The sequence below is a fragment of the Ochotona curzoniae genome, unplaced genomic scaffold (genome assembly GCF_017591425.1).
Source record: "Ochotona curzoniae isolate NIBS_2020 unplaced genomic scaffold, NIBS_Ocur_1.0 contig_4105, whole genome shotgun sequence".
NCBI lineage: Eukaryota > Metazoa > Chordata > Mammalia > Lagomorpha > Ochotonidae > Ochotona > Ochotona curzoniae.
Window position 1 is genome coordinate 6766409 of NW_024466129.1, and position 13579 is coordinate 6779987.

Sequence of the window (13579 nt, forward strand, 5' to 3'; positions counted from 1 at the left end):
GGTGGGACTGGTGGAGAGCCGGGCCGGGGAGTAGGGCGGCATCCTTAGAGACTAAGTGTTTGCCATACCTGGCCTAGTGGGCTGGTGGAGGGACCCCAGTGGGGGCTTGTGGCTCTTCCCGGCTGGGGAGAGTTAACCTCGATATTGTCTCTTGCAGGCTGAAGGATATTGATGGATTTTTTGCAAGAAACAATAAAGAATACCTGGCTTTGATCTTCGAAAAAGAAGATTCCTACCTGGGGAGAGAGGTAAGCCCACTGGGAGAGCCCCCTGTTCCGAAGGCAAGGCTTTCCGGCCAGTCTAGGATCTCCTCCTGAACTTGGCACTGGCCCGACCTCTGCTGGGAGAAATGGGAAGTGCAGGGACTGGGCATTTTTGCAGCTGAAAACTTTGGCATCTGGTCCCCACTCTTGGAAAGCAGACCCTGACCTGCTGTGTGTGGAGCACTGAGCTCCCAGGTGCTCCACGGAGAATCCTCTGCTAACACATGTTAATTGCCAGTCACCATTAATACACATGATTCCAACTCCAGCGTCGCATGCCCAGGATGGCACAGCTAGAAAATTGTCAGGACAGGGTTTTGAACAAATCCAGCTGGTTTCCAAGCCCACTCCGAACTGCTGGATGACGTGTCTGGGGTAGGAGGGCCTGAGAGCTGAGCCAGACCCTCCTGGGCAAGGGGAGGTCCCTGACCAGGGGACATCATGTGTGCTCTGTCCCTTGGGAAACTTGCTTACCTGTGCTGAGGATGTTGTCCTGTCTACCTGGCACATAGTAGGTGCTTTGTAAAGACCCACACCTCTTGCCTGGACAGAGGATTCTCCATGGACCACCTGGAAGGCTTTCTTAGATGTAAAAGTGGGACAAACTGGGCCTGGGAGCTGCCCCGTGGGAGGAGGCCAGGGTGACATGGAGGCAGGTGGGGCTGACATGAAACCTTACGAGTGGCTCCAGGTAGGTTTTCTGCTGGGACCCACTCAGCTCAGCCCCCAGCCCTCTGAGCTTGGTGCCAGGCAGGTGGCTTCACTGCAGGAGTGCTTGCCCCCACTGGGCTCCAGGTACATGCATACCCAGGCCCATGCCTGTGGCCAAGAGTTCAACACTGGTGGAGATCAACTGCTCTCCTCCTGTCCACTGCCACAGTGCCCTGAATAGCCCAGGGGACAGGGCCCAGGGCCCAGCATCCAGGCGGTGTGCTCAAAAGGGCAGAGTGGCCAAGAGCCTACGCCCTGGAGGTAGACCCAGCTGCAGTGGAGTGCCCGCTTGTGATACATGCTGGCCCTGTGACCAGGAGACATGATCTTACTTCTAAACCTGAGGGTCTTCAAAAAAAAAAAAGCTGCTTTTTTTAAAAGGTGAATTTATTTGAAAGGCAGAATGGTAGAGAGAGCTCTTTTATCCACTGATTTGAACTCCAGCTTCCCGGACTGGCCAGGGCTTCCCCACAAGGAGCTGCAGGAAGCCGGGAGGCCAGCAGCTGCTGCTTCCCAGGGGCAGGAAACCAGATCAGAAACCAGGACCGCACGGCTTGGACTGTGGGTGTCCCAAGTGGCCAACCTGACTCCACTGCTCCACCGTGCCCTCTTTGTCAGAAATACTTACGGAAGCACAGGCACCAGCAGGTTTGTGCAGTTCCCCCACTCTCGGCCCGTGGCACGTGGCGTGAATGTCATACTGAGTCGCAGAGATGTGGCCCGGACTGCTGGGGCGCCCAGCACTGCTCCCCGGTTTGATGGGTGCTCCTGCGATAGGCGATTCTGACAGGGAGCACAGACAATGTCTAAAAATCAAAATCAAACCCACGTGCTCATGAGTGCTTTTTTTTTTTTTTAAATTGGCCATGTAAATAGAAAAGTTTCCTAGGAAAAGAGAAAACAAGAACCCACGTTTTTAACAAAAGATTTATTCATTTTTATTAGAAGGACAGCTTTATAGAGAGAAGGAGAAACAGAAAGATCTTCCATCTGCTGGTTCACTCCCCAAGTGGCCACAACAGCCAGAGCTGAGCCAGTCTGAAGCCAGGAGCCAAGAATTTCTTCTGACCCTCCCACGCAGGTGCAGGGTCCCAAGGCTTTGGGTCGTCCTTGACTGTTTGCCCAGGTCTCAGCAGGGAGCTGGATGGGAAGTGGAGCAGCTGGGACATGAACCAACATCCATATCGGATCTTGGCGCTTGCAAGAGCTGCCAAGGCCAGAAATTTACATTCCCTTAATGGTTCTTACAGCTTGCTCTCAAGTGAGACACAGCGTGTGTTTATCTGGCCCTGACCTTGAGAGCCTAAGCCTGGAGGCCCGACTTGGGCTGTAGCAGCTGACCATCCCAGGGGTTGGATGTGACTGGTGCCAGGTCCCTTACCCATCCCACCATCTCCTCATTGAAAGGCTTGGCGAGTTGAGGACCCAGCGCGGGCTCCCTCAGCCCCTGGTGTGCTGCTTTGCTGTCTTGGCAGGTGACTCTGGACCTGTCCCAGCACCAGGGCCTGGCGGTACGCAGGGTGCTGAACACCCAGAGAGATGTGGTGAGCAGGTTTGCTGTTACCGACTTCCCATCTTGCTACCTGCTGTTCCGGAATGGCTCTGTCTCCCGGGTCCCTGTGTGAGTGCTTCCTCTACCTCGCTCCCTGGGCGCGTCCTGCCTGCCCTGGGAGACAAGCTCTTTCTTGGGGGAGGGGGCTTGTGGGAGAGGGCTAGAGCCGTACCCCTGGGTGGGGGACCAGGAGGGGGTGCGTGCAGGGTCTCTACTGCCCTTAGGCCTGCACACTTGTGCCCCTGCTCACCACGGCCCGGCCCCTGCAGTCATTTCCTTGCAGGCACCAACAGACTCACGGGCAGGCTGCCGGCCTGGCAGGGACTCAGAAATGCTGACCCTCCTTCCCTTTGGTTTCCTAATTGCACAAAAGTTCATTAGGAACCAGACAATAGGCTGTTCCAGAATTGCGAGAGAAAACAATTAGGCCAGCCCGGCCCTCTGTCAGGCTCCCGCTGCTGAATGGCCCGTTAAATGGCGCCAGATGGTGCCTGAGTGCCCTCCCTGGGCACATGATTGATGGCAGCCTAGCCCTGCAGTGAGGAGCTGGAGAGCCAGGGCGAGAGCCAGGCTTGACCGAGCATCCTCGAGGCCAGTGGTGCCCCCGTGCCTGCCCCGGAGGAGGCCAGCAGGGCAGCCCCTGGCCCCAACCCTGGAGCCCACGTCACCAGGCAACCCCGGGCTGGCCCAGCAGAGACTCGCAGGGGCACAGGATGGGGCTGGCTCCCGGGGGCCAGCCCTGGCAGGGAGATGAGGCATTGTCTCCTCGCTTGGAGTTGGTGGAGGGGAAAATTGTTTGTGACGACGCTGCCCCGGCCACCTGCTCATTGGCAAGCGCCAGGCCAGGACTGCTGAGTGGAAAGCACTGCCTGCCGATGCCAGCTCCCTGGGGCCACCCATCACCAGCACCATCACCAAGCCTCTCCTGTCGGGCGGCTCCAAGCTGGTGCGCAGCAGGCTGTTCAAGTTCAGGACCCTTCTCCACCAGAAGAAAAAGTGGAAGGACTAATGGGGCCGGAGAGCATCCCCCTACTGCCCGCCTTCCCCTTAGCCCTCTGTTGGTGTTGCTGTCTTTAAGAATCACACAGCCACCAGGCCTCCCTACTAGGGGCTGGAGGGGAGCCAGGGCACAGTAGCCTGGAGCTAACCTTGGAACTGTGCCTGGAGGTGTGTGCAAAAATGACCTTGTTCCCCAGGGGCCCAGCACCTGCAGACCTTGGCCCTTCAGACAGGACATGCTTGGAGCAAGCTGCTGTTCCATGCTCACCTCTGCGGCCCTCCTCCCTCCCAGGCTAACCGAGTCCAGGCCATCCTACACGGCGTACCTGCGGAAACTGCCCGGGCTCACCAGGGAGGCCTCGCACACCACCGTGGCGCCCACCACGTCTAACAAGATAGCACCCACAGTGTGGAAATTTGCAGATCGGTAAGGACACGCCTGACTCCCTCCTGCCTCCTCCATTCCCACCTCGGTCAGGCCATGGGCAGTGGTGGGCAAGAAAGAGGGGACAGCTTGGAGCAATGCTCCCTACCGTGGGCTGGACTCTGTGAACCCAGAAACGCACAGGCAGCCCCAGCCGCTGTGGAGCCCACAGTCCCTCCAGGGAAGGCACATGGCTTTGCGTGAATGCCAGTTCTGCCAGGTGCCCCGTGCCTCCTGGGCCCTGCCCTGTGGGAGCCTCCCGGCGTGGCAGGTAAGGCGATGGAGTTGTGTGTCTCCAGCTGCAGGCCCTGGCAGCCAGCTGCCTGTTGAATGCCAGTCAGTGCCTGACCGGAAGGAGCTCAGAGCTGGGTTGGGAAAGCAGGTGCCAGGAGAGGCTGCGTGGGAGCATCAGGCAGGGTCCCTGGTTTCAAAGAGGCCTCTTGGATGGCACGTGGAGAGTGTGACTACTAAGTCAAGGGGGAAGGAAAGAGCCAGGGGTGGAAGTGGTCGAGGGGGGTCATTCGAGTCAGGACCATGTAGATCCTTCTCAGCCTGCCACGATAGCCAGCGTGTGCTAGCCTTACATGCCAGGCTCTGCACTGGGCACCTTCCCACTGCCACCTCATTCAATGCCATGGCTGCTTCTAATTTTTTAAGAGAGATTTATTTATTTATTTATATTGGAAAGGCAGAATTACAGAGAAGGGGAGACCGAGGGAAAGAGCTTCCATCCACTGGTTCACTCCCCAGATGGCCACAATGGCCAGCGCTGAAGTGATCCAAGGCCAGGAGCCAGGAGCTTCCTCCAGGTCTCTCACATGGGTGCAGGGTCCCAAGGCTTTAGGCCATCCTCCACTGTCTTCCTAGGCCATAAGCAAAGAACTGAATGGGAAATGGAATAGCCAGGACTCGAACCGGCATCCATATGGGATGTAAGTGCTGCAGATAGAGGATTAGCCTGTTGGGAGAGGGAACACTTGTTCAGATACAACACAAGAATAGTTCAGGGTAGTGGGGCCGGGGAGCACAGCCAGATGTGGCAACTGTGAGAACATCTGCCCTGGAAGGAAACACCTGGCTCACTTCCACATGCACCCCCACTTCCCAGCCTTGTGGGCAGCTGAACCCTGGGTCCTGCCAGGAGGCCCCGGCTGTTCCGGAGTCATGGCGTATGTGTGCATAAGCAGCCTTCCTGATGTGGGAGGTGCTAGTGCAGGGCAGCATAGAGAGGAGCAAGGACCGCAGGCCGGGAAGCCTTTGGCTGGAGCCTGCACGGGCCCCCCCCCCCCCCTCTACTGAGGGTCTCCCTCTGTGTTTCATTCAGTGCTCTCAGCATCCTGTCTGTGCCGAGCAATTCATGAAGGTCCCATGGCATATCTCAGGCTGCCAGGACTCTGACCAGCCCGGCCTGGTACCCAGCTGACGCCCCTTTCTCTCTGTCCACTCCTCCTCCCGGGCCTCAGCTCCAAGGTCTACATGGCCGACCTGGAATCTGCGCTGCATTACATCCTGCGGGTGGAAGTGGGCAAGTTCTCCGTCCTGGAGGGACAGCGCCTGGCGGCCTTGAAGAAGTTCGTGGCTGTGCTGGCCAAGGTGAGCTGGGTGGGGCCCACGTGGGGAGAGTGCACCGGCCCCTCCCATGCTCAGGTCCGCCCCGGTCAGCCTCAGGCCAGGGCTGGGGGAGGAGAACCCCAGCTGGCCCAGTGTGACTGCGGTTCCACCTGCCTGGCAGGACCCTTCCTCTCACTCCGAGCCCCTTGTCCCTCCCAGGTCATTGGGGAAGCAGGAGCCAGGGCTTTCCCACACAGCATGCTCTCTGAGGTTCCCTGCTTTCCTTGCAGACTGCTGGCTGATCCTCCCTGAGCCGAGGGTCGGCCCCACCTGATTCAGTGTGTGCTCCCCTGGCTGACTCTGCAGGGGCTGGGTGGCAGCCCGGGAGCTCGGGTGGTTTGCATGGGGTCTGCCAGCTACCAGGGGCTGCCTCCAGGACCTGAGCCAGGGTCTGGGGGCTGCGCTGTCCGTGTCCCCTGTCTGCCACGCCTCCCCCTCCAATGGGGCAAGGGGGCTGTGGCTCACTGGCCGTGTCCTTTCGCCCAGTTCCAGATCCCACACCAGCGCTGCCCTACTTAAAACTCCTGCCGCTGAGCACTGCTGACTCAGTCGTGGCTCCAGTCCCCTTCCTGGACAAATGCTGAGTCAGCCACCCTCCGCCCTGCGTGCCCGCTCTGCGGACCTGAGCCACCTTGGGGGGTGGGGGTGGGATTTGTGCCTGTCCCTCATCTCTGTTCCCGTACCCCACCCCGGCCTGCTTCTCACGCCTGTGTGGCTGCACGGAGAGGGTCCCACGAGAGGCAGCGTGGCCAGAGGGAAAGCTGCCAAGTCCCACAGCGACTGAGTCGCGCTAACCTACTCCCCGTCACACTATGACAGCCCTTCCCGAGGTCTGGGAGCAACAGGGTTTACAGCTACAGCTGCAGAGGGCAGAGAGCAGGACAGTGCCCCCTACCCCGAGGCCCTGGGGCCGGTGGGAAGGACAGCATTGGCCCTGGGCTGGCACACCTGGAGGCATCACCCCAGCAGTGCAGTTCTGTGGGTCTCACACCGCTGTCGTCCTCAGTACTGGCCTTTGCTGTGGACCCTCGGCAGAGCTGTGTCCAGCCAGACATGAGGGGAAAGGATGTCTGACAGTCCGGGGGCTGGGTGGGGGCTGCCACTGTGTCCTCTTAGTGGCACCTCCTGAGCTGGGGCTGAAGGTGCCCCGGGGCCGGAGCCCTAAGCAAGGTCAGGGCTGGCCCTAGCGGGGTAGGGGCCGCACTGCAGTGTACCCTGCAGTGAGAGCAACGGGGCAGGGCCAGCGGCCTGGAGGCAGCAGAGCGGCCTGACCCTCCTCCTCTCGTTTGCTTAGCATTTTCTCAGCTATTGCAGCAGCCCCTTCCCTTGAGCTCTGCCAGGCTGGCCCTGTCCAGTGCTGTCTGCTCAGAGGCCTCGGCACGGGTTATAGGGCAGTCCCCATTCTAACGATGAAATAAAATGAAGATACAGAGAGTAATGTACCCAGCCCAGGATTTTCCAGCCAGCCGGTGGAAGGGCCGGCCGGAGTTCTCATCCACTTCCCGCCTGCCCTGGGAGCAGGGCACCAAGGGGCACCCAGAGCTGAGTGGGGAGAGCTGGCAGTGCTCTAGGTCTGGCAGCCCCATTAGCGCCCAGCCCTGCGCTCTGCTCTGTGTGGGCAGGCGCTGGCCACTGGGGGGCGCATGGTCACCAGGCTTTCCTGTCGCCGCTGCCTTCATCTGTTCGCACACAGCCGGGCCTGTGTACACAGCCACGGTGCGGTGGGTGCACCAGCCACGTCCCACTCTGGGAAGCCCCCGCCCCCACTGTGAGCACCCTCAGTCATGGGCTTTCTGGGCGCCCGGACTCTGCCCACAGGTCCTATCCGCAGGCCCCGAGCTCTCCCCTACCTGCTGGTGGATGTCTTTGACCTGCTTGGCCTCTGCTGCCTTCTTTTCTCTGTCCCCTGCCGTGTGTGCGTGCGTGCACACGCGCCCGCACATGTGACACACACCTATTTATCCCCTCCCCGGAGCCCTTGTGGTTTCTAAGTGCTGATACTAATCAGATTTGTGTCGACTTATTGTCAGAGTAGCTTTCCATGCTCCCCAGAGACTCCCGGGAGTCGGCTTCAAGATTTGGATCTTGCCTAGAAGCCCCTCGACCGGCTTATCCCTCCCCCCGCCCCCTACCCTGCAGCCCATGGAATACAAAGGAGTGAGGCCCTAGCCGGCCTGGCCCAGCTGGCTGGTCGGTCAGGCGATGGCCTGTGACCCAGGCCGCCAGCAGCCCTGGGGAGTGGTGCCAGCATCCCTCCCTCTCCCACGGGGGCTGGGGGGTTGCGCTGCAGGTGGGGGTGCCTGCAGGGCCGGTACCCTCTAGTTGGGATCTTCCCCAGAGCAGAAGCAGTGAGGAATCCACATTTGTGTCGCCACCCTCCCAGGCAGAATGTTTTCCTGCTGGTCTGGGAACATTCCAGAAAATCCCATCTCAGCCTGCTTTGGCATAGGACCCCCCTCTCAGTCCTGGCTGTCTGTTCCCCACAGTACTTCCCTGGCCGGCCCTTGGTACAGAACTTCCTGTACTCCGTAGATGACTGGCTCAAGAGGCAGCAGAAAAAGAAAATCCCTTACAGCTATTTCAAAACTGCTCTGGACAGCAGGAGGGAGGTGAGTCTGGGGGCGGAGGACTTTCTCCCCTACCTTGATTTCTGTGGAAAGCAGGGCTAACCGCACACACGCGCCCCTTCTCCGGTCTGTATCCGGGAAGGTTGGGTCCTCCATCTGCTGTAGTCGTGCAGACAGCAGTGGGGGTGGGTGTTAGCCCCACCTAGCAGGTGCGGGTACGGAAGCTGAGGTTTCGAACAGGTCAGCAGCTTGTCTGAGCTCACATAGCCAGCCAGCAGCCGGGCTGGGGTCAGAAGCTGGTGTGTGGCACAGGGATTGTTAACAAGCGCTCCGTGCTCCCTGCAAGCACGCAGTGTGGTCCTCTGGGGGTGTGGGGACACCTTTCTAGACCCCTCGTGCTCTGTGGGCAGAAATGGGTGCCACACACGGAGCCTTGCAGGTAGGTGGGCCGAGGAAGCCTGCGGGGAGCCTGGTTGGGGCTGGCCTGAGAACAGCTTGGTGTGCAGAGCTGCCATGTGGGACATACCATGCTGGGGTTGCCACCCCGCCAGAGGGGCCACAGTGTCTGGGTTTTGCACACCGACCTGGGGTCTCTGCTGCGTTGCCTGTCTAGGTCCACACTCAGCCTTCTCTCTCCCGTGCGTGCCTCCTCAGGACGCTGTACTGGCCAAGAAGGTGAACTGGATCGGCTGCCAGGGCAGTGAGCCACACTTCCGGGGCTTCCCCTGCTCCCTGTGGGTCCTCTTCCACTTCCTGACGGTGCAGGCGAGTCGGCGAAGCACAGAACCCCCACGAGACATGGGTGAGTCCAGGTCCCGCGTGCCCTGGCCCGTCAGCCATGGGGATGGGGAGCAGGGCCCTTCTAGAATCCCCTGACGCCACCACAGCATCAGCCTGAAGCCCGTCCCAGGAGGCGAGGGCTTATAGTTTATCTGAATAGCAGAATGTCAGGGAAGAAGATCTTGGATCTGCTGGTTCACTTCCCCTAGTAGCCACAGCAGCTGTGGCTCCATCAGGCTGAAGCCAGGAGCCTAGAACCCTCTCTGGGTCTCCCACGTGGGCGGTAGGAGCCCAAGCACCCGGGCCATCTGCTGCCTTCCCTGGCGCACTAACAGGAAGTTAGTTTGGAAGCGGAGCAGCTGGAAAGGAGTCCCGGCTGTAATTCAAGAGAGCTCCAAAATGAAGTGCTTTCAGAAGGAAGGTGTGGGAGGGCAAGAGCTGTGGTGGGGAGTAGTGGAGATGGCGGCCAGGACTGCTGAGGTCTTGAGGGGAGAATGCGTGGGGACTGCCTGGGGGAGGGGAGAGGGTTTAGAAGCCCTGGCAGCAGCTTGAGGAATACAGGACGGGGGAGAGCAGGCTTTGGGGGGAGCGGTGTCTACAGGGTGGAGCCCGATTCCAGTGCGAGCAGGAAAATGGAGCCTTGGCTGATGCCCATGCATAGGCACAGGACGGAGAGCCGGGGGGATGGAGGCAGGTGGAGCAGGAATGCCCAAGCGGCGAGGACAGAAGAGGGGCGCTGCGACCCACCCCCTTCTCTCTGGCTGCAGTGCATCCTGCTGCAGTGTCGCATCTTTGACAGGGGCCTGCATGGTGCCAGAGAAATGCATCACAGTTTAGCAAGTTAGCCCCTGCCTGCGATGCCGGCAACCCACGTGGGCTCCAGTTAGAGTCCTAGCTGCTCTGCTTCCTGTCTAGCTCCCAGCTGATGTGCCTGGGAAAACAGCAGAGGAGAACTTAAGTCTCTGGGCCCCTGCACAGGCACAGGGGAGACTAGGAAGAAGCTCCTGGCTCCTGACTCCTGGCTTCGGCCTGGCCTTTGCAGCCGCTCAAGAAGTGACCCAATGGGTGCAAGGTTCTCTCTCCTCCATCTCATTGTAGTTCTGACTCTCAAATAAATTAATCTTAAAAAAAAAAAAGTGTGTGTTTGGGGGGAACCTGTCATGTAATCGTGTAGGAGTATAGGGGTTTGGGAGACCCCTGAAGTGACCTCATTTCTTGTAGGGTGTAGGGCCCCTGTGCAGGGGTGACGTGTGCTGGGGCAGGGGTTGGGCTGACTGCCTGGAGGGCTCCTGGACATGGCTCTCCTTCCCCGGCAGCCAAGGGCCAGGAGGTGCTGCAGGCCATCCGGAGCTACGTCCGTCATTTCTTCGGCTGCCGAGAGTGCGCGGGCCACTTCGAGCAGATGGCTGCCCGCTCCATGCACCGGGTGGGGAGCACCAATGACGCCGTCCTCTGGCTCTGGAATAGCCACAACCAGGTCAACGCTCGCCTCGCAGGTAAGGAGGGACCCCCAGCAGAGCTGGAGTCACCTGGGGGAGCCTGACTCAGGTGAGCAAGGGCCACTTGAATGTCCCCTCGGTTGCACAGGTGCTTCTCAGCTCACAGGTCCTCTGCCAGTCCTGCAATCCAGGGCCGGTGTCTCTAGACCCATTCTCTGGATGAAGATAGCAAGGCTTTGGCACTTGAAGACCCTGGTCTTCCTAGGCCACTGCCCACTCATTTTCCCATGCCAGGGCCCGCTGCTCTCTGTTGTCCCTTTTCTGGTTCACAGGAGTGGGGTGGGACGACCAGGCAAAAGCGACTCAGCCTCAGGCCTGCAGGCCGGGCGGGGGGAGCCATCTGTGGTGACAGTGGTGTGCACGTGGCTGTGGGCGGCTTGGGGGAGGAGCTGAACTGAGCAGGTGGTGGTGCAGGCGCCTGAGGGCCTCCTGGGGCCTCCTGCGGGACTCTGAAAGGAAGGCGCGTGCCTGGCTGCTTCTCCCGCCCCGCCCCTGCCACCAAATGCTCCGTTTGACCCTGCAGCCCCATGACCCCAGCTGCCCCCAGCTGCAGCTGGACGACCAAGAGCTTCGTCCAACCCCCAAGGCGCCCAGAGCAGCCGGTGCCCCCTCCCTGTCGCCCTGCTTGGCGAGGCGGAGTGGGGAAGCAGGGGGCCCTTTGAGATCACAGGAGTAATTAGTGAGTACTGACTTAGCGCTGCCTTGCCAGGCCAGGCCTGGTGGCTGTGACCGCTCTTAGACCCTCGGAATCTACTTGTTGCCCCTTGCCACCTCGCCCCTCCCCACCAGGGCAGCCGCTGTGCTTACACCTCCCTCTGGGCTGCTTCAATGTGCTAACCAGTTTCGCTCTCCCCATTGAACCTGGGCAAGAGGTACTTCCTACTGGGGTATTAGGTCAAGGTCTTCCCTGGGTGACATGGGCTCAGCCTCATGTTCTGACCCCTCCTGACATCCCAACAGCCTGAACCCAGGACACCTGCCAGAGATTCCCCAACCCCTGCTTCTGGGGGCCACTGCGTCCCACCCCAACCCTCAGGCTGCGTTTAGCTGCAAAAGGGCGTGTGTGCGATTCTCATGTTTTATGAAGTGTCCTGTCCGTTTAGCTGGTGAGAACAGTGCATTTTCTCAGGGTTGCCTGCTTCCCCCTGAGCTATGGGCAGGCAGGAGGGAGAGCTGCGACGTGCCTCAGCCGGCCTATGTGTTTTCTCCCCATCAGGAGCCCCCAGCGAGGACCCCCAGTTTCCCAAGGTGCAATGGCCACCGCGTGAACTCTGCTCTGCCTGCCACAATGAACTCCAGGGCCCGATGCCAGTGTGGGATGTGGGCGCCACCCTCAACTTCCTCAAGAGCCACTTCTCCCCTGGAAACATTGCCCGGGACCCCCCTCCGGCTAGGTCGGCCCCCCGCCGGGGTGTGGTGGCAGCCCTGGAGCTGACCACGCAGAACTCTTCCACCCTGAGTCCTGAGGTGTCAGAGGCCCCAGGAACCACTGTGCCTGCCGAGAGACCCGAGGCAGATGAGCCTGAGGCAGACACGCTGGAGCTAGAGCAGCAGGAGGCTGTACCAGGGCGGCAGCGGCGCCTGAGCAGGCGGGACACAGGGGCGGTGCTGCTGGCAGGGCCCCAGCCCCATGAGGATGGTCCCCAGGGTGCCTGGCAGCTGAGGCGCGTGGGCCGCGGGGCTGCCAAGCTGCTGGCAGGCATGCCTGAGGAGGAGCCCATGGTGGCAGTGGCAGCCCGGGCTAGGAGGGCCCCTGGCCAGTGGCTGCAGGTACTGGGTGGGGGCTTCTCTCACCTGGATGCCAGCCTGTGTGTGGGGCTCTATTCCCTGTCCTTCATGGGCCTGCTGGCCGTGTACAGCTTCTTCCGGGCCAGGATGAGGGCCCTGAAGGGCCACGCCAGCCACTCTGCAGCCTGAGCCTCCCAGCCCAGGACTGGGGGGCCGGGGTCTTCTCGCTGCCTCTCTCCTTTCCTTCCCTCCTGCCTTGTGGAGCCCTGGTCCCGCCTAGGAGGCCACGTGGGGTGACCAGGAGAACCAGTGAGTCCAGCAGCAGGGTGCCCTGGTCAGCTGGAAAGGAAAGATCCATGCACAAAGGACAAGAGCAGGATCCAGGGAGGCTCACCCCTCGCCTGCACCTGCTGCGTACCGGATTCTTCTGTCTATAGCTCCTCTGAAGTCCTGCCCTATTCTCTGCTGAAGCTTTAATCTCTCCTGCTTTGGTCTTGGCCCTCCGTGGGGGCAGCTGAGACCCCGGTTTCCAAGGTTCCCCCTCTTTCCGAGGAGGGTTCCCTGGGCTGGGCAGGCTGCAGGTAGACCCTTCATTGTGCCCTTCCAGACACGAAAAGGCCTTAGCACCTGTTCCTCACACCTCCCAGTGGGGGCTGGCTTCTAGAAGCCTCCATGCTGGTACCCCCAGGTGAGGTTTGGGTGTTGATCTCTGCTCCAGGGAGTGTTGGTTGGGATCTGTGTGGTCCTGCCTGGCTGGGTGGGTGCTCGCGTCAGCCTGGGACAGCCGAGATCTGCAGTGCCTTTGCTCTGGGCCCCGTGGGTGCCGGGCAGAAGGAAGCCACAGCTATAGAAGGTGGCAGCCAGCAGCTGGGCTCCGTCCGCCCCTCCACACTGGGTCTCGCCTCTTGCTCTTGGTCCCCAAATCAGTGCCAACATTGGATGTGGAAGCTGTGGGCTGAGGACAGCAACGGAGTGCCTGCCCTCTCGGGCCTCCACCTCCCACTGAGGAGAGAAAGTGAGGGCAGGGCTATACCCAGGTTTGGCCCCCGCTCTGCCCCACTGCTTGGGAGGGCTGTGGAATAAATTATTTTTGTTAAGGCAAGCTTCAGTGTGCGTGCTTTGTAACCTGTTACTTGGAAACCTTTTATCCAGGTGAGGACAAAGTAGCTGGGATCCAGCCACACCAGGGTGCTGGCCGCGATGGGGGCGAGGGATGGGGCATCTTCTCCGACTGTGCACGGAGCTCTTGGTGCCCGGCCCTTGCACCTTGCTAATGTCCCACTCTGCTAGCTTCTGCTCCCACACCTTGCGAGGAACTTGCAGGCCCGCCCCTGCCGCCCCTCCCTCCAGGGCTGGGTGTCCTGCCCCCACCCCACTGCAGGTCTTCCGTGTGTGTCGGGGGGGTGAGGGTCAGGTCTGGACTGGCTGCTGGCAGCAGAGAAGAG

The 13579-nt window shown here is 60.5% G+C and overlaps 1 protein-coding gene across 1 annotated transcript in view; it reads left to right on the forward strand.

Moving 5' to 3' along the window:
- Positions 1 to 13231, forward strand: part of QSOX1 (quiescin sulfhydryl oxidase 1) — a 32123-nt gene extending 18892 nt beyond the window's left edge. Inside the window, exons 5-12 of the mRNA XM_040984346.1 lie at positions 158 to 248; positions 2450 to 2595; positions 3818 to 3952; positions 5413 to 5542; positions 8047 to 8169; positions 8782 to 8929; positions 10224 to 10403; positions 11623 to 13231. Of these exons, the coding sequence (XP_040840280.1) occupies positions 158 to 248; positions 2450 to 2595; positions 3818 to 3952; positions 5413 to 5542; positions 8047 to 8169; positions 8782 to 8929; positions 10224 to 10403; positions 11623 to 12323 (1654 nt within the window). The 3' untranslated portion in view covers positions 12324 to 13231. The remainder of the gene's footprint in view (positions 1 to 157; positions 249 to 2449; positions 2596 to 3817; positions 3953 to 5412; positions 5543 to 8046; positions 8170 to 8781; positions 8930 to 10223; positions 10404 to 11622) is intronic.
- Positions 13232 to 13579: the final 348 nt, after the last annotated feature.